The sequence below is a fragment of the Puntigrus tetrazona genome, chromosome 9, assembly GCF_018831695.1.
Source record: "Puntigrus tetrazona isolate hp1 chromosome 9, ASM1883169v1, whole genome shotgun sequence".
In the NCBI taxonomy this organism is placed as follows: Eukaryota; Metazoa; Chordata; class Actinopteri; order Cypriniformes; family Cyprinidae; genus Puntigrus; species Puntigrus tetrazona.
Genome location: NC_056707.1, coordinates 12481669 through 12508939, shown reverse-complemented (window position 1 = coordinate 12508939; position 27271 = coordinate 12481669). Strand labels below are relative to the sequence as shown.

Here is a 27271-nt window from a genome sequence, read left to right as displayed (position 1 = left end):
GCAGCCACGGCTGCACCTTGCTGATTAGGAATCGTGCAGGTGCCAGTCATATCATAAATGCCTTCTTGATACAACCCACACACAGATTAAGACACACTTCAGACGCACACAAACACTTAACCTGACATTTTTTTATATATATAGGCCTATATGTCAGGTTGCATTGAGTGTGTCATATATATTTACATATTAATATACTATGAAACCTTAGCAAACCTCTAATTATTAATTAATACAAAAATAATAAATTATTTAATTTTAAAAAATCACATTTATAAAACCTAACCTAATAACGTTTTTAAAACAGTACATTGAAAGCACAGTTTGTTCCTCTAAATAACTATTTTTTGCTATTTTCGTTATTTAAAAAAACAATTCATGCTAAATTTGCATTTGAAATATGTATTCAAAAACAAAATCATGATTTATTTATCTGTTAAGAATGATAGATATACGCATGCTGTGTGCCTGACTAACTACAAATAATTCTTTAAGTAATTGAGTTTTGAGTAACCTTACTCAAGCATTATTACATTCATATTTCTGTATCGCAGGAAACTGCCTACAACACCGAACAAATCAGTACTGTAGAAAAGTCAGTTCAGAACATGTATTTGTTTATGTACTGTTCTTCTTCGCAGTTTCTCACGCAACTGCAAACATATTGTGGTGATTCAAGCAGCTGCTCCGAGCCTGCGGGAAATTGGCAAATCACCCTGCGGCTGATGGAACATGACTTTTCCTCACAACTGATTGTTTTACAGTCTACAAAAATTCATTCATATTCATGACTGAACTGTAGTGACTCAGGGGAGACCCGGCGTAATGGAAATGCTTTCTGTGTCCGGCGCTGTCAGCTCAACGGAATGTACAAAATCCAGTGTAGAATACCACAGATCGAATCTGCGCTCTCAACTTCGATGCTCTGGTGATGTTTAATGGAGTCTCTGGCACATATTCTGCTCTTTTCGCTGTCAGAAGTACGAGAAGTACAGTTAGGTCGAAAGGACAGTGCAAGCTGTTTTACTCTAACCAGAAGGCCAACTCACAACTTGCTCACTTTTTCTACGGGGTTGTAAAATAGTATTTTTATTTTGAGTTGTTTGGTTTAATGGACTAAATACTAAACAGCTCCCATTGTGCAGCTTCTACATTCCTTTATTGAGTTATTCATGTGCAGTGTGGCTTAATGGAACTTCACGCTCTTACTGTCATGGCCAGCCATAACAGAGCCAAATTATGACCATTAAATACAGAGGCTGGCAGAAAACCCTAGAAAAACAACGTTTTCTGGAACATCGAGTTACAAATGTTTATCTGCTCTGGCTGTCGGGGCTGCTTAATATATCTTTGATATACTGGAATGAGGGCGGCTAAATACCGCACCTATATACCTGGCATAATTATCCACTCAGGAAGATGAAACAGAGATGACTCATTCGATGTCTGCAAACAAGTTTATGACCATCACCATAACAACAACAACAACAACAGCAGCGCTGTCAACTCAGACACTGGAAATAGAATCAGAAAACAGATCAGAGGTTTTCACGAGGTGCTGAGATCTGAACCCTTTGTGTTGCCATGGAACCCTGAATCCAGAGGTACATTTTCAAAACCAAAAACTTACAGGTCTTCTTAAAAGCACGTTTTCAAAAAAAAACAAAAATGTCAAATCTGACAAATGTAAGCGTTGGGTTTGAATACTGCCACTACCTGAACAATATGTGCAACGCCAAAAGGTCTCAGAAATTGTTTTTGATCGGTCCAAAATGACAGGGTGAAAAGCAGATACGGTTCCCTTTTGAAATAAAAAGCTTAGACTTTTCATGCTGCGCCAGGCTGGTTTCTGCTGGTTTCCTCTAGTTTTGGCTGGTTCTGCTGATGTTTACCACCAGGAAAATACTGCTCAAACAGCATGCTTTCTAATCTGGATTGTAGTCTTTTAAAGATTTATCCGAGAAAGTTTCTATGGAAGCCCATTTCCTCCTCAGAGTAACAGCTATAGATTTAAACCATACTATATGCTCTGCACATTTGTTTTGTTGCTTTTTTTTAAAAAAAGAAACTGATACTTTTATTCAGCAAGGATGCATTAAATAGACCAAAAGCGACATTTACCATGTTACCAAAGATTTCCATTTTAAATGCTGTTTTTTAAAAAAGTTCTATTCATTAAAGAACACTGAAAAAATTAAACGTTTCCACGACAATATTAAGTGTTTCAACATTGATAATAATTATTTCTTATTCACCAAATCAGCAGATTAGAACTGTTTCTAAAGGATCATGTGACACTGAAGGATACAGTAATGGATACTGAAAGCTCTGCCACCAAATGACATTTTAAAATACATTACCATAGAAAACAGTAATTTTAAACAATAACAATATTTTACAATATTACTTTTACTGTATTTTTTTTAATCAAATGAATGCAGCATTTGTGACCCCCCCCATACATGTCTCATACATAGCTTTGTATTTGAAAATGTAAAAATAGGGCCCAAAATCTAAAGTTCACGGTGCAGGTGCACTCAGGACTCGTGTCCAAATCCACTTTTGCTATTTTAAAACGGTCTGTGCGCACGGGCGCATAGTCCAAATGGATTGTTTCTCTTTTCTCTTAAATAATGGGTGTTTTTTGGGCATAACGTGCACTAAATCAATCAGAGTATCATCGAGTTGCGCTCGCGCCATGGTGGACTTTTTTGGCAAAAATCTGAACTCTTCTCAAACAAAGAAACCGATTTGCTCGTGCGCAAGGCTAATTCTGAAAACACTCATTGACTGTCCATCATTACATTTTTTTTGTATGTAGCCTACGATAAGTCAACGCGCGCTGTGGACCCGCCCATTATAAATAGCAACAAAAAAAATACTGCGCATTGATATTAGACTTTAGACCAGGTTTCTTTTTTCAGCCTATTTTCAGTTCATTAAAATAGCAACGCACCACCAATGCTCCTGAAAACACCTTTTTTTTTGGACCAGCAAGCACAAGGGTGCAAATGCATTTGCTAGTTAAACGCGTCAGACTGAAACTAGCAAACTCACTTGCGCTGCGCCTCGCACCAATATATGATAGGGCCCTACATTTCTTATTTAAAACATAGTCTCACAATTTTACTTATTTTATTTTACTCTGAAGTGGAAACAGGCTTCTATAGGCATGATTTTTTTTATCATTGTTCTTATCATATAATAGGAATCATTTAAAAAAGTCACTTCTAATAATTAAATAAAAGTGGTCCTTATGCTTTGATCCCAGAAACTGTTTCATACTTTTTAAGGTAAGGTCCTAAAACCACTATCTTGTCCTTCTGTGTCTGGATTCAGTGACTAGTAATACAAATGTCTGCTAAAATGATAAATCAGCAGCACACAAGTCAGCTTATACGAGGCTACAGCATCTCAGTCGTTTGACGCAGTACAAAAACTCAAGTCACATCAACCACGCTTGTTTTCAAAAAACAGATGCTGTAAACAAAACACTGTTGATCTCCCATGAATTTAGACTTCACTCTCTGCATATAAAGTGCTACATAAAAAACTAACTTTGACTTAAACTTTGACTTAACACTTATATACAATTTTTATAACCAGAGAGGTTTCATCCCATTGATTCAACTGACATTTGCAGTCAGGACAAATCCCGATCAGAGTTCTTTTGATGTGTGAGTACGCTGTGATACAGTCATAGATCGTGAAGCCGTCCGTTCATTGATGCAGTTGGGCTTTGACTACTAATACTTTAGACCAATCATAACTGATTTCTGCAAAGGTAAGACGGAGAGAATGCCAAACATGAAACCCAGAAGAAAATCCAGGGTTACGTCTGGCATTTTGCGAGTTCGCCGAGTGAATTCACAAGCAGCTGACACTCTCATTTTTGCTGCTTTTGGACAGATGGTGGTTTTTATTGGGAAGGGGCAGAGAGAAATCCCCATTGCCTATTGATCCAGTGAGCGGCAGGTGTGTGGACTGATAGGCCAGCGGTGGAATGGTGTTGACCAGAATTAGTTGTAGCGGTTTCTTCTCCTCGTGAAACTGGCATCGGATGTATCTGGCGAAGGCTGAGCGGTAAGTCTTGTTAAAGAGCGTGTAAACCAGCGGGTTAACGGCGGAGGAAAGGTAACCGACCCACACGAACACATTCAGCAGTCTGTTCATCACATCAGCGTCGCACGTCACCGGCTCGCAAACCACCACTAATACATTAGTGATGAAAAACGGACACCACATGACCACGAACAGGAAGAAAACCACGCCCAGAACTTTGGAGGCTTTTTGCTCGTTGCTGATGGTCTGCACCGTGTGCCGTCCGAAAGGTGGGGTCACAACCCCTGAGTCTGCCCCCGCCTCTCGGCTCAACGAGCGCCGCAAGAACAGCTTTTTCTCTGAGGGCGAGAACGAGGGTCCGGGGAGGAAGTTGAGAGTGAATCCTGCGCTCCATTTGGGCCTGGGCACCAGTTGGTCGAGGCAGAGAGTCGCCTCACTCTGCAGAGCGCTGATAGTCAGGAAGTAGGTCACCACCATAATGGTCAATGGCACAAAGAAAGCCACAAAGGACCCAATCAACACGAAAGAGTTGTCAGTCAATAGGCAGCTGCCATCCTTGAAAACTTTGGTGTGATCGCGCAGACCCAGCACTGGGATTGGCATGGAGATGCCTGCAGAGAGACAAGGGGGAAGAAAGTGCATTTGTAGTTTAGTTTAGTCGGCAGAAATTGTGACAGACCAAAAAACAAGGTGGCAGATAAACCAACAACAGGAGAAATGATGACAGTTGTTTATTTCACACGAAACACAAAAAGCAGCAAAGTTGTGTGACCTGCAGTTTGTCTTTGACACATGCAGCTGTTCTATTTGTGTCTTTTTCGCATGCGGTCCATTTGTACAAGCAGACATAAATTAATCACAGTTCATATAGTGCTATAAATAATGTAGTTTCAATATAGAACAGGTTAACATCATTAAATAAGGTAAAGGAATACCCTCTTATGTTCACAATGAAAATAAGGTTCACTGATTAATAATAATAAATAATAATAAACGAGTATTAAAATGCATTAACAACCCTAATTAACAATAAAGTTGTTTTACCAAGGTATGGTAATAAAGAGTTTATTATTTTTTATATATAATATTGCTGCCATAGATAACATGTTAACACACAGTTTATCCATTTTTATTAGTAATGGCAGCACAAAATTTAGAAAAACATAACATTATTCATTGTGTTGTGTGGTATTTTTATCAGGTAAAATATCCTCTTAATTGATTTTTTGTATACAGAACTATATTTAAAAAATAATAATTCACTGTCAATAATCATCATCATCATCATCATATTTAACCTCATCAATTGTTATTTAACAGCTTAATAAATACAGTAGAATTGCTATATTAGTGCCATCCACTGGTTTTTAATTCCATTAATGTATTTTGAAAATCATTTAATTCTTGTGATTTTTGGACATGATTTCAAAGATAACAAGCCCTACAGTTCACTTAGACTAGAAAATGTTTGCTCATATATAGGGGCATCACTTAAACAGGTGACTAACTCTGATATCTCTTATCGCCAAGGAAAAACACACACAAACACAGCTGTACACGAACATCAGTTCAACAGCACACGTTCTATCTGCTATCCAATCATCACATCTTGTTTCAATGATAATGATAATCTTCAAATAGCTCTTGGCTCGTAATCATGTGTAAACACTTTCCATTAATTGTTTCAAGCGCTAACACATCATTTATTTACAAATCATTAAACAGTTTCAAACTGAGAGCGCAGGTGGCGTATATTTATGAAAAACATGCTGGGCGGCTCGATGGGAACCCTGTGATTGATGGATCTCTTGTTCAAGGACAGGCTCGTATTACTCGACTTGCTCAGACAACTTGCTTATGCTTAGGCAGCAAAAATGTCCGTCTTTGTCACATGCCTTTGGGTTACTTCACAGTAATTGATGGGACTTTATTTCTCCTGTTGCCTATAACGGTTTAGAGGCATGCCCTCAATAACACAGCTATTTACGACCATTAGCGTTCAGTTCGGCCTGTATAATGTTGAATATGATATACTTCTCATTTCCGCTAGCATCTTGCAAATGGAAAGCTTGTATCGCTCAAGGACAAACTTTCAGTGAAACTGCCATGGTGATAAGACATCTCCATGGCAACAGTAAATCTCTGCAAATCGTGTCTGATCTCGGGGGTTTGTTGGGGGAAACCGAGCTGGGAAGGATGGGGTGGGGGGTGCAATGATGGACCTCGTGCCTCTGGACAATGCGTCTGGCATTGGCTGTGCATCTACGGATAACTGCAGGCCTTGGATGACTGTGATAAGAACCGCAGAGTGATAAAAATGGCTGTCGCTGTGTGTCAAAATCTGAGAGGAAGATGAGGAGATTAAAAATATATATCAGTAAGGTTTCTCCTTCAAAACTGAGTTTAGAGTGGGGTTACGTTATCTTAGTGACTATCAGCCTCCTCTGGCATCACATTTCTTATCCTGGAGATGAGAGTAAACAGAAAGCAGCATTATAATGTAAGTTGTGATGGTGCTTTGCTCAAATCCACTGACAGCTCTCAAGCTTTAAGGGTTGCATCTTCACAATGGACTTATTTACAGTCATCTCAGTTAAACATGTTATGTGCTGAATGATTTAAGACAAGACACCAGAGGTAAATGGTACAAATTTTGACTAACAGATACTCACCATAATTCTCAGTCGATTGATCACAACTGTTTTGCATTACAAGTTGTCTGAAATGTCATTTTTTAAGACGTAGATAAGACATAATCTCATTTAATATGCATTAATTGGCACATATTTCCAGGGCTCTGAAGGTTTTAAAATCAAGAAATACTGTCAGCAGGCTTAAGAAAAAAAAAACTTTTAAGAATAAAATGTTATATAAATCAGGTGAATTATATATGAACACACTCCTCTGGAAAAACCTTCAGAATATAGATAGCAATTGAATTGCAAAGTTGGCTACAAAAGCGTCTGAAGTTCAGTGCATGAGAAAAAAAAAGAGGAATTTAACGAAATGTAAAAAAAAATATATATATATATATATATATATATATATATATATATATATATATATATATATATATATATATATATATATATAACAGCCTAAAATCTAATAAATTGTTTGAACAAAAAAAAAAAAACAATAGTTTTGTCTAAAGTGTCTTAAAGCAGACTGAGAGGGGAATATAGCTGTTTTGTTTGCATTACAAATACATGAATGGATGGATAAATGGATTCTTTAATGCAGGAAAAATAACACCTATCAAATGTTCCACTGCAAAGACCAAGCTAATTCTGTATGTTTATGCTATCTCAGTGCTAAGCGGCTTCTCAACTGATAATTAGAAAAACACTTTTTAGTCTTAACAACCAGACTTGCTGTTTTTGAAAAGCATCTCACTCGAAAAGCATGTTCAAAAAGCCCTAATCTCCGAAATGTTAGTAGATCTACTTTGATCCCCAAATGACACATAATTACCATCTGAAAGTCTTCTTCACTTTAAAGCAGCACTAGCTCTCAGCTCTTTGACCACCCTGAAGCTCACAGAGGTTTGAGACTGAGGATCCAAAAATGTACAGTTTACCCACTTTATTAGTACAGTTCTATACCGGTCTCTATAGACTTTAATTATACCGGCTTTGCATTACGAATGTGTTTCATTAGACTGTTTTGTTTTTCTTTTCACACTACTGTGATGTAAATGCCATTATGGCATTCACTTTATTACATTTTCTGCTCATAATATCCTTTTCTGTCTTTCCTGCATGCAGCTCGAACTACAGGACTCGTCTGGGGTCATTCTGAAGAATATCAGTGATATTTTAATGCACAGCCAGGGCATTTCTTCAACTTTGGGCACAGCAGAGGTTGATTTTTATTAAAAACTAATAGATTTCTTTTTCTTTATTTATATGAAGGCTACACTGAAACCATTTGCCTATTTCCCCCCCTCTTTTTTATACTAAAGTCTCTTAATAAATAAATATACATTTGTTTCAACAGATGATTACATGCATTTTTACACACATTTTATACACATTTTGTGTACAAGAACAATAAAAGATAAATATCACTTGTGAACAGTATTTTTTGATTGAGAGCAAGCTTGTGTAAAAAGTGTAAAAGGAAAAAAAATATTTGAGTGTACTTTACGATCCCCAAAATGAAATCAGTCTTAGCAAAGATGGGACGATTTTATTTTAAAAATGTTTAAATGATCATATCCACCAGAGTATGCTATTAAACACAACACATGATTTGAGATGTGGTGAAAATAACGTGCTTGAAACACTCCTGATTTCAGCGTTCAATGAGCCAGACCTGTAAAATTCATTAATTTCTACCTTTCCATTATGCTATTTTTTTCTCTTCTCAATTATTTCTTCCTTGTGGTGCTCCATTGACATAATCAGCAGGATACTGATGAAGCTGCACTCGCTGCTGCAGGTTTCATTGTTGTCTCTCAGCTCCAATCTATAATATAACTGAATATTGCTGCAATTTTACATCTCATTTACAGAGACCAAACTCTCTCCTCCACTCATGTATTCAATTGCCTTTCCTCTTGTGAATGACAAAAGGCATGGAGGTTTATTAGCTACTGATTTCTCTAGTCCCGAAAGCAATTCATATTCAAGTACACATAAACGTTTAAAGACCCTCTTTGGAACACTCTTTGTTTCAGCAGCGGCTCTAAACAGCCAAGGTCATCTCAAGCCAATAAGGAACATTTTCTAGGATTTTCTGAAAGCAGAGTCAGCGGTCGATGCTGCCTGATAATAATGTATATACATCAGGGTCATGACGTTCTGTTCACAACAGTGTAATAATAAAGGCTTCACGTCAACGCCACAGCACGGTGTCATGGCACCAGGTGTACCTGCTGAGATGGTCCACACGGCCGTGATCTTGGCCCGGGCGCGGGAGCGTGAGTTTGACCGATTGTGTCGGATGGGGTTACGGATGGCCACATAACGGTCCAGCGAGATAGCGCACAGGTGCATGATGGAGGCGGTGGAAAAGAGAACATCCAAGTAGATCCACATGGGACACAGTGATGCAGGCAGGGGCCAGGAGTAACCTGAAGAAGAGATCGACATTCAGGACCAAGGAATACAACTGACAACAAAAGCTGTAAAACTATTGACTTTTCTCCGTTACATGTTAATGGACCCTTTGAGATAATTGAATGGGCTTATTCCACTAAGCTCAACTGAGTGATTTGACTGGAAGGCATGAGTGTGATGAGTACTTGAGAACAACGCAAGAGCTTAACGATCGCTGACAGTGTTTTCGGTTGACACGCTGATAGAAAAGCAGTATCATTTTTTTACAAAACTACATCCATCGGTGAGTACAAAATAGTTCTTGCGTGGCATTGTTGTGAAAACCCCTTTTATTTTACGAGTGTAGTACCCCATCCACCCATCCATCCATTAGGGCTGGGTGATAAAAACATCATATCGAGATTGCAATAAAATGTATGCTCATGAAAATTCATGAAACATTCGTATGCTACCAATATCATTGCATGAATGATCGTATGTGAACACAACATGTAAAACATGTAAAAACACACTGCTTTGGAAGCCTTGCACCTATAGAGTTTACAAGAAGGAGAAACGAAACCCTGTCATGTCATGAGAGAAAAGGTGTTCTTTCTTTCAAAACCTTTGAATTGTTTCAACTTGAAATAACTTGTTACCCCGCTGCCTACATTTTTTAACTTGGTTACTTTAAGTAAATAAAAATTTGAAGCTGACTCAACTAAAAATGTTTAGGCAGCAAGGTAACAAGTTGAAACAACATTTTTCTTTACAGTGTTCAATGGATAGGTTAGTCTTCCTTTGGTTGAAGGCCTCAAAAATAGAAAAACGGTGACAACCAACAAAGATCAGGTCTTTACATCAAGGAACAACCAATAACTAACAATAATGATAAAACAACAAAAAGTTTAAATGAAGTCAGCAAACAGCAAAACAATAATCTCCTAAAAGTAACTGCAAAATGCTGTTGAAATGTTAAGGCTTTGTGAGTTCCCAGCATGCATTACAGCATGAATAAACTATGAAATTCTTTGTTCAGACAACTATGTTGGGACAACATTTGTGGTAATTTTGTTGGACTGAGAAGGATTTTTATGTTTAAAGAAAATTGCATTTTTTCACAATTTGAGACTGAAAAGGCTTTGTTAACTGGAAAATGTGCAGTTCCATTTTAAAAGTGTAGCAGTGTAACAATAGCCAAAAATACATAGAATGGGTCAAAATAATTAATTATTAGTATATTGAGTAAACCTTATGTTCCATTTTGGACCTTTCCAACAACAAATATTTAAACACTTAATTTTTGATTAGTAATATGCATTGCTAAGAAAAGCTTTGGACAGCTTTAAAGACAATCTTCTCAATATTTCGTTTTTTTTTGTGCACCCTTAGATTACAGATTTTTAAATAGTTGTATCTCAGCCTAATGGAACATTACAGAACAAGAATGACAAAATAAGCAGCTACGAAACTGCATATTAAACTAGATGGGTTCAATGGGTTTAATAAAATAAAAATATAAAGAAATAAAATGCATTACAGAAATAAATACTTTTCGCACATGGGCTGCTCATATCATTGATAAATTCCAAGTTTTGCATAGAAATGCCCACTTTTCTGTTCTGTTGTACATTTGTTTGTAAATGAGTCCCACTAAAACAAAGTAAAAATTAAAAATCTTCACAACAACCAATCAAAAGACAAAAACAAACAAAAAAAAACAGTCAGGTTTAACTTGAAATTATGACAGAAATGTATACTTTTTTATATCCTAAAATGTTCGTAGATTTTCAAATAATTGATTTTTTTGTCAAGGAAAATCATACAAAAAAAGGTGTTTTTCTTTAATAAATACATTTCTGATGTACAGCTTCTTGCTTGACAATAAAAATGCAATTTATTCTGTAAATGAATTTCCCTTGATTGCATTTCAAAAGAGTGATCAAACTGTCAAATTAATTATAATTCAGACACCATTTGAAATCAATTTGAATCATAGAATGAAAAAAGGATTCACTGGGTCCTAAATTAAAAGGTATTTCACTTTGTGGAATTTAATTGTAAACAAATACAGAAAATGATATTTACATTTATTCACAAGCTCTAACAAACACGTCGAAAGCACTTCCTTCCCCAATAATAGTAAATCAATATTGTGGTAAATATTGTATAATGTTTGATACGGAAAAAATATTGTGCTAATATTTTTAGCCGTAAAGCCCATCTATCTATGTGTCTATCACCGTGTCAGCCTGTCCTTCTGTCTACGTCTATCTGTCTAGCAGTCCATTCATCCAAGCACACTGAAGCCACTGGTGAAGAGTTGCTTCAGTTTTGTAAGAGCAATAACTTTAGCTCACTCTGCTCTGGGCAGTCAGGCAGAAAATGACCATCCACCAAAGACTCATCAGTGAAACTGTAAATTTCGGTCTTAATACTTCCTGGCGCTTTGTACAGAACACACACAGACACAAACTGTGAAGGGGTGAAATATTGAATTAATAATACATTTACAGCAATTTGCACTTACTGTCATGTACTTTCTTATGAAAGGAGCGCTTTTTTCACTGACAAAAGACTGAAATGAAACACAAAGGCTAAGCCGAAAGAGCCAACACAAATGAAGTGCCACAAAGAAAATAGTCTTTCAAGAGAAGAGGAAATGAGGTAGAAAAAAAAATAGAGAATGAAATGGGTGAGAGGATAACAGGAGGAGGAGCTGTAGGAAATGGGATGCATGCAGAGAAAGGAAGTGAAGGGAAGAACGGTCATATGTGGATGAATGAACGTATAGAGCTTGTGTGCGAAAATATGATAAAGACCATCAATCACCAAAACAAAGATCACACAATCACACACCTGAGTTTTAGAAACATCACTCTTCATCAGAATTCACTCAAGTCTGATATTGGATTGTACCTCAGCAGAGCCACAGTATTACTTTAGTCTCCCTGTGTGTGTTGTGTTTACTGTGTTTTTTCAAAGTGACAGAAAATCTGTGGTTTCCCTGCAGCTCAATTCAAAGCTCAAAAACAGATTCTGTAAATTTCTCTGCTGGAGAAAATATCAGTTTGGGCTATAGCAAAAATTTGGTCTGTGGTTTGATGAATGCATGCAGCGGCACAGGAGATAAACTACATTATCTTAGCTTTGAAACGCTCCCACGCTCTCCTGCCTTCACTATCAACTGAGGTATAAAAAGATGTCTGGGTGACACACTGGCTAAAGATAGATGTGTTTTACTATGAACATGAAATGCAGACTGCCAACATCATGGCTCAAACATAAACATATTTAGTAGTAGCCAAAAGACAGCACAGACTGGAACTATACTGGTAACCTAGTCTCTGTGAATATAGTATATATATAAAATGGAAGTGATTAACAAGAGTAAGTAAATGAAGGGGGCACAAAACAGCAGCCTGTTCTAATATTTAGCAATATTAAGCATTCTAATATATGGATATTCAACAAGTTATGAGCATAACTGATGTTCAACATGGTAAGCAAGTGCTGGTTTATTTATGTTTCGTATATCTGAATTCATCTTGTATATATTTCACTTTGTATATCTTTCACTTTCTCCATTAAATGACCGATATATAATATTAATAACTGCTGGTTTGCTGGTTTACAGTCAGTTATTAGACTGGAAGGTTTTTTCCTTTTTGGTCCAGGTGATGATACTACATCAAACCACAAAAAAAGCTTATTGGTCATATAGGTTGATCTTCTCAGTTTATTGATCAATATGTTCAGATGGTTAAGCACCTCATTAAAATGGCTATTCACTGAAAAAATTATAATAATAAAAAAAGACTTCCAGGCCTCTTTATACACCCCATTTGATGGAATTGCCTACAGCATGGGTTGAAAGAGAAAGAGGATCAGGGCTTATGATATGAAGAGATGAAGGTTTTTTTTTTTTTTTTTAGAGAATATTAAGATATGGGGACTGTTTGATGTAGCGGTATGCATCATGGCACAAATAAAAATCAAAGTCTTGATGAAAGAAGCACAAACAGGAAAATACAGAAGTAAAAGAATAAAAGGTCAATCACTGGCAGGCAAAAGAGGTGCTTATGAATAGACTATGAGAGATGAAGAACGTCATCAATTTCTCTGCTCTGAGGCTTCTACCAGCTGTGGCTTTATTCAATAAAGCTCAAACGGGAGACGCCGCATCAAAACCAGGGGCTAATTAATAATCCATTAATACAAAATGGCTGTGAATGTGTGTGTGTTCTGTCTATGAGATACATGCATGCATGTTTGTGACTGAAAGGGAAAGAGAAACAATGAAGGGCAGAGACTCGATTTAAAACCCCTCAGACAGTTTGTCTAATTGGAGTTGCTCATCGGTACAGACTCAGGGGACGCCCTAATTGCTGAAGGCGTAATCACCCCTAGTTTAATACTCAGACCTAACAAAAACCTGACAAATTCCTTCAAATCCATAGAGCGTTTGTGCCTGTGCCTCAGAGGAAAGCCAAATGTTATCTGGCCAAGCAGGATAATAGCCTGATTTGGTTGAAGGACACCTTAAAAAAGCAAGTGTGTATGAGTGTGCATGTGTGTGCCATATTTTTGGGACAAATATGAACCTAGAACTGAGAAAACCTCCATTTGGGAATGTCCTAATTTGTAAAAACTGTATTAAAATATACAAAATTAAAGGGAATGTCATGTCATCTAAAACCTGCAAGACTTGTGGATGAAAAAATAATATATTTTGAAAAATAACTGTTGATAACTAAACTATCTAAAAAGTTGATAACTAAACTCTTTCTGTTTCCACTGACAAAAACACAATGGAAGTTTATGGGAACCAAAACAACAAAGCAAAACCAATGATCTGTTTATGCTATTACAGTGAATTTAACCGTACAGCCTCTCCGGCAACAAAAAAACACACACACAAATATGCCCATCAACACCGCCTTAAAAGCTTTGCCTTTTGACCACAAGACCAAGATTTCAGAAGGCTGAATGAGAAATTTTAGCAAAGACTTGACTCTAGAGTGCCGGAACATTTTGAAATGCATTTCATGTAAGCATTGATTTGAGCCGGATGCCAATGCAATGACCGCTGAGGGTATGATTACATGCGTCACTGTGTGTCACCATGTCAAAAAGGAAAAAAAAAAGATTTTTGACTAAAGCAGGAAGGAATCTCACTGTAATATCATGAAGAGTGTGTATGCATGTGCATTTGTGTTGGTGGAAGGATAATTACAATACCACTGGCTCACCCCCTTTTCCCTGACCCTTCCTGAACTCATCCTCTGCCTCGTTAAGCAGCCCTGAATCTATCAGACTAATTAATCACCCCTTCCTACACACACACACCTTTTTCACTACTTTACTCTGTCTCTTTACCTCTTGTTTGTCCTGCAAACAACTCAAAATAATGATGAGTTCCCAAAAAAATAATTGCCAATGCCCTTATGACTTGATGCATGTTTTAAATAATGTTGATGCCTTAACCATTTAGTGACTAGTAGCTATCAAACAAAAAAAAATTGTCTATAGAAATCTTATAATTAAGGGAAATGTATATAAATAATTACAATTAATTATGATTCATTTATATAGATTATTTCTATTAGCTGCCAATAGTAACTGTAGCAGAATTGCATTGTCATCAACTAATCTGTTTGGTCAGCGAACATTCAGTACAAGTTTATATAATCTCTAAGAAAATATATTTTTGTGGCCACAGAAAATACCTTCAATGCATTAGAGCATGTAGCAAGGGTCAAAATCATAAAGGGACATTTATTTGCAAGGCAGAATCCGAAAACTCGTGTAATTTGTACATAACAGTTTGTAGTGGACAGCACGTTCCAGGGCCTCGTTTATAGCCACTATATTGCACAAAGGTTTACTACATTTTGACTGGATCCTGGTAGACTAACATAAACCAGCTGTTCAATGCTATCAGATAAAGATGCCAGGCCAATGCTAGATACCCCTTAAATAGCAAGAAGAAGACCTTTGGTAAAAAGCCTGGAAACGACAGAACTTCTCATTGGTCAAAATGCAGTTTCTGCCCTTCACCCACCAACACACTGATTCATAAAAATTCCTTTGGACCTCTGAATGCAGAAGGAGTGAGTGAAACTAAAAGAGGTCACATTGTTCCATCCAAATCCATTCATAACTATGTTCTCAAACTTATACTGATGCATGAATGCATGCATGACAGTTCAATCTTCTTCCTCATGTTTGGACTTAATGTGTTAGCAACATTGCCAAATGTTTTCTGGTTGTGGTTTGGTAAGGGAGAAATGCACCAGTAAAACTTTAGTGACACTTTTATAACTTTGTGTATGGACTATGCAAATAGGCTCCACAGGAGAAAAGAAAAGGGGGCCACACCATGTCCCCCGCTTTAAAGGGATCGGCCATTCATTTCAAGAAAAGGACTGCAACAGATCACTAATTCGGAGTCTGAGTATTGCAACCGAAAAGAGGTTAACAGAATACCAGTCTCCAGGCTGCATGGTAGCTGATAGAAACAGATTAACAGATCAAGTCTGAGTCCTCTTACAGGAAGGCAGCAACAGATACAGTTCTAAGTCCCACATGGGTGAGACAACAACAGAAACACCTCAGTTCTGAGTTTGAGTCCTGTCAAGGAAAGGACTGCAACAGAATACCTCTGTTCTGAGACTGGGCCTGCAAGGGTGAGACACTAACAGAAATAGTTGTTCTGAGTCTACCAAGTCCTGAGTCTCCAGCTTTGAGACAGCAATGTTTTGAGCCTCCAGCCTGTGAGGAATAAGATAATCTTCATTCAGACTTCATTCAAAGTCTTCGTCCAGTGAAACAGCAACAGATGCAGCATTTCTCCATCCTAAAGACACCAAGTGGATAGGCCAGGTTCTGAGTCTCTAGCCCAGAGAGGAAGAAGATATACAGACATCAACAGCAGGGTTAAGGAGAAGAAAACCTTCACTTCAAGGTACTTTTGCTTGCGTGTCCCAGGCAAGTACCTTTTGCACCTACTCCAGGCCCTCATCTGCGTGTTCCAGATTTAAGGACCATTTGGTGGTCCAGGAGATCAGCATCCTCCAGTGCTTTATGTTCAAGGCTGTTGAAACGGATTCCTGCTCCTTTTCCCACTGTAAAGTAACTATCACTTATCCAAACCTCTTCCAGAGACCTTATTATCAGTGATTTTCTAATTTACATTAGATATTATATAGCTGCTTTAAATTGATAACAGATAATCTTTCAGTTACTTGCTAGATGCAAAATAAGGTTATTCATCTTCTTTCTTACAGAGTAGCAAGTTTATCTCTTCAGATAACATAGCTCTGACATAGCAACATCCAACAAAATTACTTAATTATTATTATGTATGTATTATTATGTATTCATTTAGTAGTTGTTGATTACTTTTGTCTATCGTTTGTTAATAAAATCTAATAAGATCCCACCAGTCTTTCTTATGTGATGTACTCATAACCACACCTTAAGTGACAACTTATCCAAATATCAAAACGCCATTGCGGACGCAAGTACCCATCACTACCCTATTTCTCCTCCTAGGCTGGTGAAAGCAAAGTTCACTACAAGTTTTAAACCTCTGTTTAGTTTAGTAAAATGTACAATACTTGCATTGCCTCATTGGTGAGGGTTCAAATGCAGTCTCGGATGAAAGTCTTGATGGTTTAAATAATTTTGGACTTGCAGTCACATTCTTTTTGGTTTGAAGAGTAATGACTTCCAAAGATGTCAATGAAAAGAGAGAGACCTCAAACAGAGATCTGCTGAGATCTGAGGATCTTTGGTTGAATGAAAAGTCAAGGCCACAAGGCCTGGCACAAAAGAATGCAGAAGTGCTCAAATTCTCATCTTCTCAGTGTCCAGCAGAACACTAGCTGGGGCTGTCTCCAGGCCCGCCAGGATTGAGGGCACCGGTTTTCAGAAGCCTTATAAAGTCTATGAGGGTCACACCTCTTGTGGGTCAAAGAGCCAATGATGTCTTGAACTTTTGGAGGGAGAGTTTTATGGCTTTATGTCTCTAACCATGATAAGCATTCTAAGCATTTGCATATGCACTGGATTAGTGGTAGACAACTAGTAAAGATTATTGGAACCCTAATATGTTGCATTGGTATCGAAACGTGATGTACAATCTCAATTAGATCACATGCAGATGATTCTACAGAGATCAGACATAGCTAAGGTGAGATGATATTAACTAGTGATCTATTATAAACAAGCATAAAACAGTATACAAAACCAAAGACAATATACAAGAAAAACAACAATATGCACAATGACATAAAGGATATATGTGTGCTCATTCAAAGAAAGGTTTTCCTTTGAATTAATTAGAGAAAAGTCCATGGTTGAGGACATTATATGTCTTTCCAAAAGGCAAATGAAGTTAGAGTTGTTCTGTCCACAATTCTTTAGACAATAAACCAACGTTATCAGATGGTTGCCGGGGGAACCAGAGGCCTGATCTGGCTTTTGGAGATGCGCCTTCATTGAAGTTGCGCTTTCATTAGCCCTTTGGTTGGGTAAAAGGGTATTAGAGATTATTTGTTAAATATAACAAATAGTTGGTGCCTGATTGGTCCAAATGCTACATAGATTATTTTATGTCTTTGAAGCAAACGTTTCATGTGGCCTTGTGGCAGGATAGCATTATTTATATATACATTTTGTACAGACTTATTATTCAACCTAGGCTCAGTGGGAAAAAGTATTAAAATTGCATTACATTGCTTAATGAGCATTTTATGACGCTTTCAAAGTTACATTTTCTAGTCAAGGTCTCAAAATGCATTTTCAGTTTTTTCCTAAATAGACAAATGTCAATCTGGCATATTTTTTGCTACAAAAAACAGTATCAATGCAATATATTTACCAACACCTTGATCCACATATCAAACGTTGGCACTGCCTCAGACTCCCAATGTTGTAAAATCTGAGTAAGTAACATGCTAAGGGCAACAATTTGTACTGTTTGTCCAGCCCTGTTTCTGGTGCCACCACACCAAACAATATACACACAAACAATATTCTACATTTCAGTCGGGTATATCACCCACCCATATTCAATACATAACATAGTAGTTCGAAATCCAGTGTCTGAAATCCATACATATTGAGCTGGTTATATGATGCAAATATGAAAATCATGGACTATGTTAAAATTGTTTTAAGCAGAGGCTTCTTGCACTCATTATCTTTGAGGGGGCACAAGTTTGGGGGATGGGTTGTCATGTGACAAAGAGTAACCACAACAGCACTTATGTTTTTTTTTTCTTTTTATTCGAAACATTCCCAAATGCATTGACTACTATATCATGAAATATCTTGCTTCTCACCTTTATACATTCTATGTTGATCTATAAGAGGTTATGACCAAAGTAACCTAATAATGTAAACTAACTATGCATAAAAACCTGACAGAGTTTATATTTAATGCGAATTATATAGAATTTACCAGAATTTACAAGAACAAGATAATTAGACAGCGAGCATTTTAGCTGTGATTCATTTGAATGACTCTGATTGGTCATTGCATTCACAAGCTCAACATCATTGTGTGCGATTGGTTATAATGCACGTATAATGTACAAACACGCCTCTGGCTTAGCGCCAGCCAGCAAATACAGATTTGAATTTAACAGCTAATGATATGATGCTTCAAACATTCCAGTCACGTGGGTGTGATCATATTAAATATAGAAAATTTTAATCGTCCATTTTTTGTATTCAAAATCCACTTAGCTCAAAAACTGACTTTGGCAATTGGCATGACACCTCTGGTTTTAAGGTCTCAGCATAGTGTTATGCACTCCAAAGTATTTTTTTTTATTCAACATCTGTCTTTGTAATTATAATTTGTGTTAAAAGAAATACCATTGTTTTACTGCGAGTCGTACATTTATTGTCTTGAATTTTTAAGGGATTATAACATTATTTATTTATATTATTGTTATTTATTTGTTGGCAGCGATAACTGCGGCAGGCAAATAGCAGTGAGTTATTTTTAATAAAGCGCAATCTGTATTCTGTAATCCTAATTTACATAGAAAGGAGGCGTGTTTGTGCTGAAAAGAATGACAATGGCTTCATTTGAATACACATTTGAATTTGAATACAATTTGAATGTACTATTCCAGCACAGTTAGCGCCTGATTAAACCGAACTGCGGGTGGTTAGTGAACAAGACCCGGGGTTTTACGCTGTAACAGCAGACTCAAAAGTGATGCAGCTCACATTTCAGAATGCGACGATGGCTATCCATATCCATCCCGAAGATATTACAACCCACCCCAGATCGATAATGCAGGTGTATGATCAATAGAGAATAGTTAAGCAGCCATTACAGATGTAGCACAGGTGTTAAGTGCTTAAAGTGGCCACGACCCTAATGAGAATGAAATGAAAGATATATTTCAGTGTCTACGCAGATGCTCGTCATTAGCCCTTCATGCTGCTCATTAAGTCACTCCACTCTTTTTAGTCGGTGAGCGCCGTGGCAACCTAGAGACCACCTGTGCCAGAGAACCATCAGTGCTGCATTAACGGCAGCTATTGAGGTTTGAGTGTTGCTCTGGAACACTCTATCGTCATGGTGACATGACGTGGCAGGGGATTATGCCAGAGCTCTGCTGTGGAGCCGTTTGGGAGATTGAGAGGTTTTAGAGAATCAGGGAGAAATTAGTGTCTGTGTGTATTCTGATCCCATTTATTTTGGCTTCCCTCACTGTCACTCCATCCGGATCTATGGAAAACAAACGGAAACAAAAGAACAACAATGAAGACCAAAATATACAAGTATATAAGAAAGACTACAGTATATGTGAAAATCTGACAGAATGGGGCACAGTAATACAAAACGTGATAAGTTGCTTTGTAACTGTAAACAGCTTACAGTCAGACTTAGGAATTGTATCATGTTAAAAATTGAGCTACTAATTGAAAACTGGTGTATTTATCCCTATTAATTATCATTAACTATGGTATAGTAACAATAGCACGTGGACTCTCGTGGCTATATTGCTTTATGCTTCAAAGCAAATAAATATTATAGATATAACAGATATTCAAACTTGTTTGGATATTAATAGTCACCTTATTTTAGGACCGTTTATTAAATTATTTGAATCTTTTTTTTCTCCCTTGCCTCCTATGAGATAACAAACACACAACCACGGCTATTCTTACCTGTTCGGATAATGGGTTAGAAACATGCGCTGCTATTTATAAAATGCCTCTGATTTCCATTGGATTACTCAGTGTGCGCATTGTCACGGCTCTAGTACGTCATTGCTGAAACTCAATGGGAGTTCCTCTCTGATTTTATCCCCCCTGCTGCTTTAGATGTGATCCCTCTCTCGTGAACTTTTTAAAGATCTCTGTCCGATGTGTCATTTTCTTTCTCTCTCTGTCATCTCCACTCATTTGAAAGCACTTCAGCCTTTCTGCTCTCTTCTAAGCAAAGCCAAATCTGTCTGTCTTTACAAGTGATTCAGTGGAAGTTCAGTGGCATTTTGTTGATCCGCATCAGTGGTTTTTAGAAATTTTTCTATGAAGACATTCCCTCAAATGATAATGTGAAGATGGCTTCTATTAAATATCATCATAAAATGATTACCAAATGGTAATAGCCAATCATACATGTAGACCTGTTGCATTTTAAAGAGCCAGTTCAGGTGATTAAATTACAGTAGTGGAGAGATGCTTAATAGTCCCCAGGATGCAGAAACATGGTGTGAAAATTACATTCAGGGCTAATTTTGTAGGTGCATTTATGCTGGATTTGCACTATTTGGTTAAAAAAACAGCCCTATCAGCAGTTAGCTCTTTCTGGATTGCACCCTTTACCGTTATAACCTATTTTCAATTATTTTTATGGCTTTTTTTGCTTTTTAGTGTACAGTACAATAGGGAATTGAAGTGGGTGGATAGATAATAGATATAAAATGACACTGCCGTGCATCTGTGTTGGAGCATGTGCATTATCTGCAAGGAATGCTTCTAAGGGTAGAGACACAAACTGACACCAAATATCACTGTCATTATCAGCCCTTGATTTTCTTGTGGGTAAAGAAAGAAAGAAACATACAGAACGACAACAAATGTCTATGCATTGCCTCTTTACTCTGTCATTGGTTTGCTTATGTCATTTCAGTATTTTTTTTTTGTCGTGGGCTCATTCGCTAAGCTAAATACGATGCTCAAAAACCACCTGACATTGCTCAACTGTCAACCTTCGGCCTGGTGCGTCTCGTAAAAACAAACATTTTTGCCATCCTCATGTCATTCCAAACCCGTATGAGTTTCTGTTTAATGTTGAACAGAAATACATTGTGAAGAAATTTAAAGGAGCAAACTGTTGTTGGCCCCCACTGACTTCCATATTAGGGGAAGAAATACAGCTGATTGTCAGCATTGTTCAAAATATCTTTCATGCTCATCATATGAAAGAAAATCACACCGATTTGGATTGGCATTGAGTAAATGATGACAATACAAATACAACAAGAATTTGGCACTGCACACAAAGTTTTGAGTTATGATACTTGTAGGAGCAGCCCACGGTATTATAGTGATGATCTTCTTTTCTCTGTGACTGCATGTGGCCATCGAGGGCACAGTACAGAACAGCTGGATGCTAAATCGCCCCATTATCTGTTCAAAGACACACTGATTATCATCTGATCAATCAGCTTATTCCAAACAAGATCATTGAAATTTTTTTTTAAGAAAATGTAAGTGGTGTTTTCCTGTGCAAAACTTGCTTGATGCTATGCCAGGGAGTTGTGTTTGGTTGGCAGCACATTGTTAGTTTTTCTGAGTGGCTGTTTTGGATGGTTGCTAGGCTATTGCTTATATTGTCTTTATATTGTCTTTAAATCTCTTTTTTTAAATATAAATTTTATTTTCTGCCAGTCAAAATGAATATAGAGCATAATAAAATGGATTGATTTTTGTAAAAATTTAATTTTTCACTCAATTTGAAACCCACTCAAGGCGCATGAAACCGATTAAAAAATGTTTGTTTTTTTTAACCACTAATGCTCACTTGACCACATTTATGACGTAGTCACATTGGAATGGTAACATGTGATGTTGGCGGAAGTACTGACCAAGTGTTTACAAAGCAAATGTACAGAGAAAGTCAAACTGCCTTTAAAAAAGGTAAACAATGATGCTGAAGTTAGAGGAGAAAATAAATTTTTTGCATTACCATAGCTTTTTGAACTGAAGTACACAGCCAAGAGCTAACGGTACAACCTGTCCAAAACAATTATGAAATGTGCATTGCAGAGCTTGTGTTAAATGAACAATTGTGATCAAAAAGTATATACATTTTTACTTTTTTTTAAACAAATGACAGAAAATTACACTAGATAAGACCATTATTACTTGACTGGGATCATGTAGCTGTCTTGAAACTGCAGTCTGGACATTTAACCCTTGAAGACTAATTTTAAGATTAAATGAAAAATGCCTGACAAAAATCTTCTAATTTTAGAAGAGAGATGCACGCAGAAATCTCATCTTCTCTGGAAAGTACAATGGTTTTTTACTGAAACAAAACTCAGTTTTGCACTGAAGAAGAACACCGCATCTCAAACCTTTTAAACAGAGCAAATACTCTACATTATCAGCAGCCCATGTATCTATCAGAGCATCTGAAGGGTCAAGGCACTATACGTGTTTATTTTAATGCCCTTAATAAAAAGCATATTACACATTCAGGACAAATTGGATCAAACACTTTCCCTGCAGCTCGGTCTGCGTCACTCAAATCAAACTGTATATCAACATAAACTGTTTTGCCTCATTCCAAAAAAAAAAAAATCAACCCAACCCTTTTTGCAATGCAATGCAACCCAAACATAATAAAATATCCATGAACAGATTACGGTTAGCAAATTTAAAAGATGACAACAGTAAAACAATAGGAACCTCTGAGGAAACGCTGTGTTTGTGTGTGCACATGCATGGATGTGAGAGAGAAAAAAAGAAAGAATGGAACAGGCAGAATGTGACTCAACCATCAAACACAAGGACAAAGAGCTTAATCAAGCCAATTAATTAGGCAGAATAAAGGTTCATAAAAATGCTAGAGTAACAATAGTGTCATTTTTCATGAACAACAAAACCAAAAAAAGCACAGCCAGCAGACAAAGACAAATTGCTTCATAAGAGTACAGGTGAAGTGTTGAGTGTCTCCGTCATCCAATGGATTTGAATAGCATCAGTCCAGCATTTACGCAGCGGAAAATAATTAGACTTTCCCTCAAAATTCTCCCTCAACATCATCTTTAATGGCTTCTTTTGTCTGGCCGTTTAACAGACAGATTTAGTAAGCAGCAGAGGTCATTCCACTCACACACACACACACACACACCTTGAAATGTTAATAAGGTTTTAGCTGTAACATGTGATTCTGTCCGGAAACAGTGACATGACATTTATTCACATCCACAGTCTGACTAATAGTACTAATACTTCCCACAGCTAATACAGAGGGGACAGAAGAGCAGAAGACGGACACAGAGAGAGATGAAAACGGTGAAGAGTGTGGCATGTTTCTCTCATGCACACTCTTGTGCGATCTTAACCTCTCTGTCTCTGAGTTCTTCAAAGCCGCTGCCTCGGCGCACAGACAACAGCCTGAAATGCAGCGTGACAATGACATTTCACTGTCAAGCTCTATCAAAAAAACACATTTCTTATTCCAACCCAAATAATAAACACATCTTCGAACTCTGTCTTGAACGAAAATGAAGTCTTTTGTGCAAAACCATGCATTTTCATGTGTTTGGACTCATTATAAAATATAGGGGCAATTAAATTAATCCACAGTGTCATCCAGAAAACCATTTGCATGAAAATAACCTTGTCAGTGTATACAGGGCCACTAATGATCAATTAACACATCCACTTTAAGTACACAAATAACAAATTACACAGAAATTAACATTTCCCTGATGAAACACGACAGATAATGAATCCAAGCTAAATTAACAACACAATGAAGAATGATAAATAAACATGACCATCTATCTATCTATCTATCTATCTATCTATCTATCTATCTATCTATCTATCTATCTATCTATCTATCTATCTATCTATCTATCTATCTATCTATGTGTGTGTGTAGAAAACTTGAAAATTAAATATAAGAACAGTGAAAAAAACTAATCTGTGAACTAAAATTTTAAATGCAGTCAGAACAGTGACAAATTACCTTGAAATGCCACAAATACTCTTTGCAACAAAATTCACTTCAAACAATGCGAATGTTAATAATTTATGCAAGCAGAGTTTCAAGAATAAAATGGGTATATAATTAGTTTAGATTTTACATGCCTCAAGAAGTTGTTATATAATTTGAAAAATGTGCATAATTTGATTTCTCTGATAATTTAAGGGGTCACTGAAGTATATAAGTCTGGTCCAATCACGTCTGTCTCATGGTAGTGACATCAACAGGAATGTGTGCTAGAACTAGCACATTTAAACAGAAGTTATGTAACCTACCAGTTGACTACTGAGTTCATATATGGAATCTACTTGAAATAATCCATTTGAATAAAAAAGTAAAAAAAAAACACACACACATAAGCATTCACATCATCAACAATAGCCAAAATACACTCCAAAACCAAAATAATCAAAATAGTAAGTGGATATAATTCTATAGTCCGCTGCAATATTCATTCTCCAAAATATTTACTTACAACATTTTAATGACCATAATTGGTAGCATATATGCATTTATTTGTATATATATATATATATATATATATATATATATATATATATATATATATATATATACACACACACACACACACACAGAGAGAGTTAAAACAAAACTTTGTTAAAAAAAATTGTTTAAAAAAGAATGAATTTGAATTTGTTAAAAATAACATAAGCAACTACTATTTGTTGTCTAACAGCAACAGTAGCGTTTAGTTGATTAGTTTCGCACATCACTGGACATCGTACCTTCACTGCTCCAGTCATGTTGATTTTGTTGGAGATTGAATGCAGATTACCAGAATATGCCACAAGATGGTGCTACGATTTAACGAGAACGTAAAGTGTTTTTATGCCAATTATGATAAAAACAAGTCACGAATAGGAAATACTGATGTTCGCTTTAAAAACAGAAAAACAGAAAAAAAAAAATCACATTTATATCATAATGTTAAATTATAACATTGCGCCATGCTTGTCAGTTGTTGCCATTTTTTTGACATAATGTCATAATGACGCTTCTTGCTGAGGTCAAAGTTGATCAATCTGATCTAATCCATGTCCAATTTAGAGCGCTGTTCCAGTCATTATTTTCAAGACGGAGGTGGGAAAATCCTAAAGTCCATCTGAGAAAATTCCATCTTCCCTTTATTAAAATAAACCACATCTGTGCTTCAAACTTTTCCAGTGGATTCAAAGCACTGGTTGGAAACTACTGCAACCTGCCTTACGACTTGTGACTACACACACCATGCCTTATTACACTGAAATTCCTACAAGCGTACCACACATTACTGTTTTTCAGAAACAACAGTCTAAGTGAAAGCTCACATCCAAACATCACTGCCAACATAATCAATTACTGCTGTCAAAATCGAAGCAGACTCACCATACACAATGGTCACCATGGAGACAGGCATGACCAGAAGTCCCAGAAGCATATCTGCCACAGCCAGTGACATGAGAAAGTAATTGGTGGCATTTTGCAGTTTTCGTTCCAGATTGACAGCCATGATTACTAAAATGTTCCCGGTAACCGTAATAATGACCACAACCAAAATCAGTAACGCAGCCCAGTTTTTCCGAACTAATTCCTCTTTGCTTGTCTCGCCGTTGCACCTTTGCCATGACAGCGGTTCTGTTTTTTCACTGGAAGTGCTGCTGATGGATAAATTGGGAAAGAGAGATGCTTCGGTGTCAGCCCAACTTCTGTTACAGCCTATGGAACTGTTACGAACCACATTACCCAGCATGATGTCCGGGCTCGGTGTCCAGGTGTCAGGGTCAAAGGGCATGAGGTTCGAAGAGGTGAAGATGCTTTTAGGCACAGGTTTTGAAATGTTGGCATGCAAGTTCATAATGTCCCTTAATAACGCTGCTAGACTCTTAAAGACAAAAGTTTGTTACCTCCCAAGTTCGGTTAGAGGTCATGTATCCTTCTTTTCTTCATAGCATCTTTCATCCAGCCGTTGAGTCCAGAGGATTTCTTCATTCTGTCCTCTTTGAAAACACTCCTGAAGTCTTCGTGCTACTCTTTTACAGTCACCAAAAAGCCTGAAAAGCAGAGAATGGAAGGCGCATCGATCAAATGTTCCCATAATCCGTGCATTTCTGAAAGCACAGAGTGTGTTGTGTCTGTTAAGTGAAGTCTTCTTGCTCCTCTCTGTTCTCGTTGTCAGAACACAACGGATTTTACGAGCTGGATGACCTGATAGTTGAGCGCACGCTCTCTCTGGCTCCCTCTCTCCGCTCTCTCTGGCGGTGTGCGGAGCTAGCAGATTCTGGTCCTCCTCAAGCCAGTGATCATTCTGTTCAATCCAGCTGTGCTGAGAGAGAGAGAGAGGGAGAGCGAGAGGGGGAGAGAGACTGAAGTGTGAGTCAGGGGTTTAGTGAAAGTTCCTCAGGTGTTTCCTCTTTCTTCTGCACCTGCGTCTGCAACTACCAAGACAAATCAGGGAGCTTATTTAATGTGACAGCCGACACACATACGCACGCTTCACTTGCTTCAGGCCCAATGAAAATATGATTGATAAAAATAGGCAAGATTAGGAAAAGATTTAGACAAAGATAAGCACACAGGTCAGTCCTTCTATCCATCCATCCATCTATGTCTATCTATCCCTCTATCCATACATCCATCATATTAATATGTCTATATATCATAAACCTTGTCAATATGTCATATATCTATATAGGTAAATGTCTTATCTACCTTCCAAGAGTCTGTCCATCCATCCATCCATATATATACAATATCTACTTTAAATGTCTGCCCAAATGTCTTATCTATCTCACTTACAACGTTTATCCATATCTACGCATGACACATCTATCTGTAAATTTCTATCTATCCCAATCTGTCCCCCATCATATATGTTCATCATATCCATACATTTGTATCTGTTTTTATA

General features: G+C 37.1%; 1 protein-coding gene across 2 annotated transcripts; it reads right to left on the bottom strand.

Moving 5' to 3' along the window:
* Positions 1–1452: 1452 nt before the first annotated feature.
* On the bottom strand, positions 1453–26766 carry htr2aa (5-hydroxytryptamine (serotonin) receptor 2A, genome duplicate a). 2 transcript variants are annotated; one of them, XM_043248306.1, is made up of 3 exons: positions 25750–26766; positions 8939–9139; positions 1453–4673 (listed from the first exon to the last, which is right to left on the bottom strand). In XM_043248306.1, the coding sequence occupies exons 1-3, from the start codon at positions 26216–26218 to the stop codon at positions 3868–3870; spliced, it is 1476 nt and encodes a 491-aa protein (XP_043104241.1). In that variant the 5' UTR covers positions 26219–26766; the 3' UTR covers positions 1453–3867. The 2 variants fall into 2 exon arrangements, with proteins under 2 accessions (XP_043104241.1, XP_043104242.1); XM_043248307.1 differs by having other exon boundaries at positions 26268–26766.
* Positions 26767–27271: the final 505 nt, after the last annotated feature.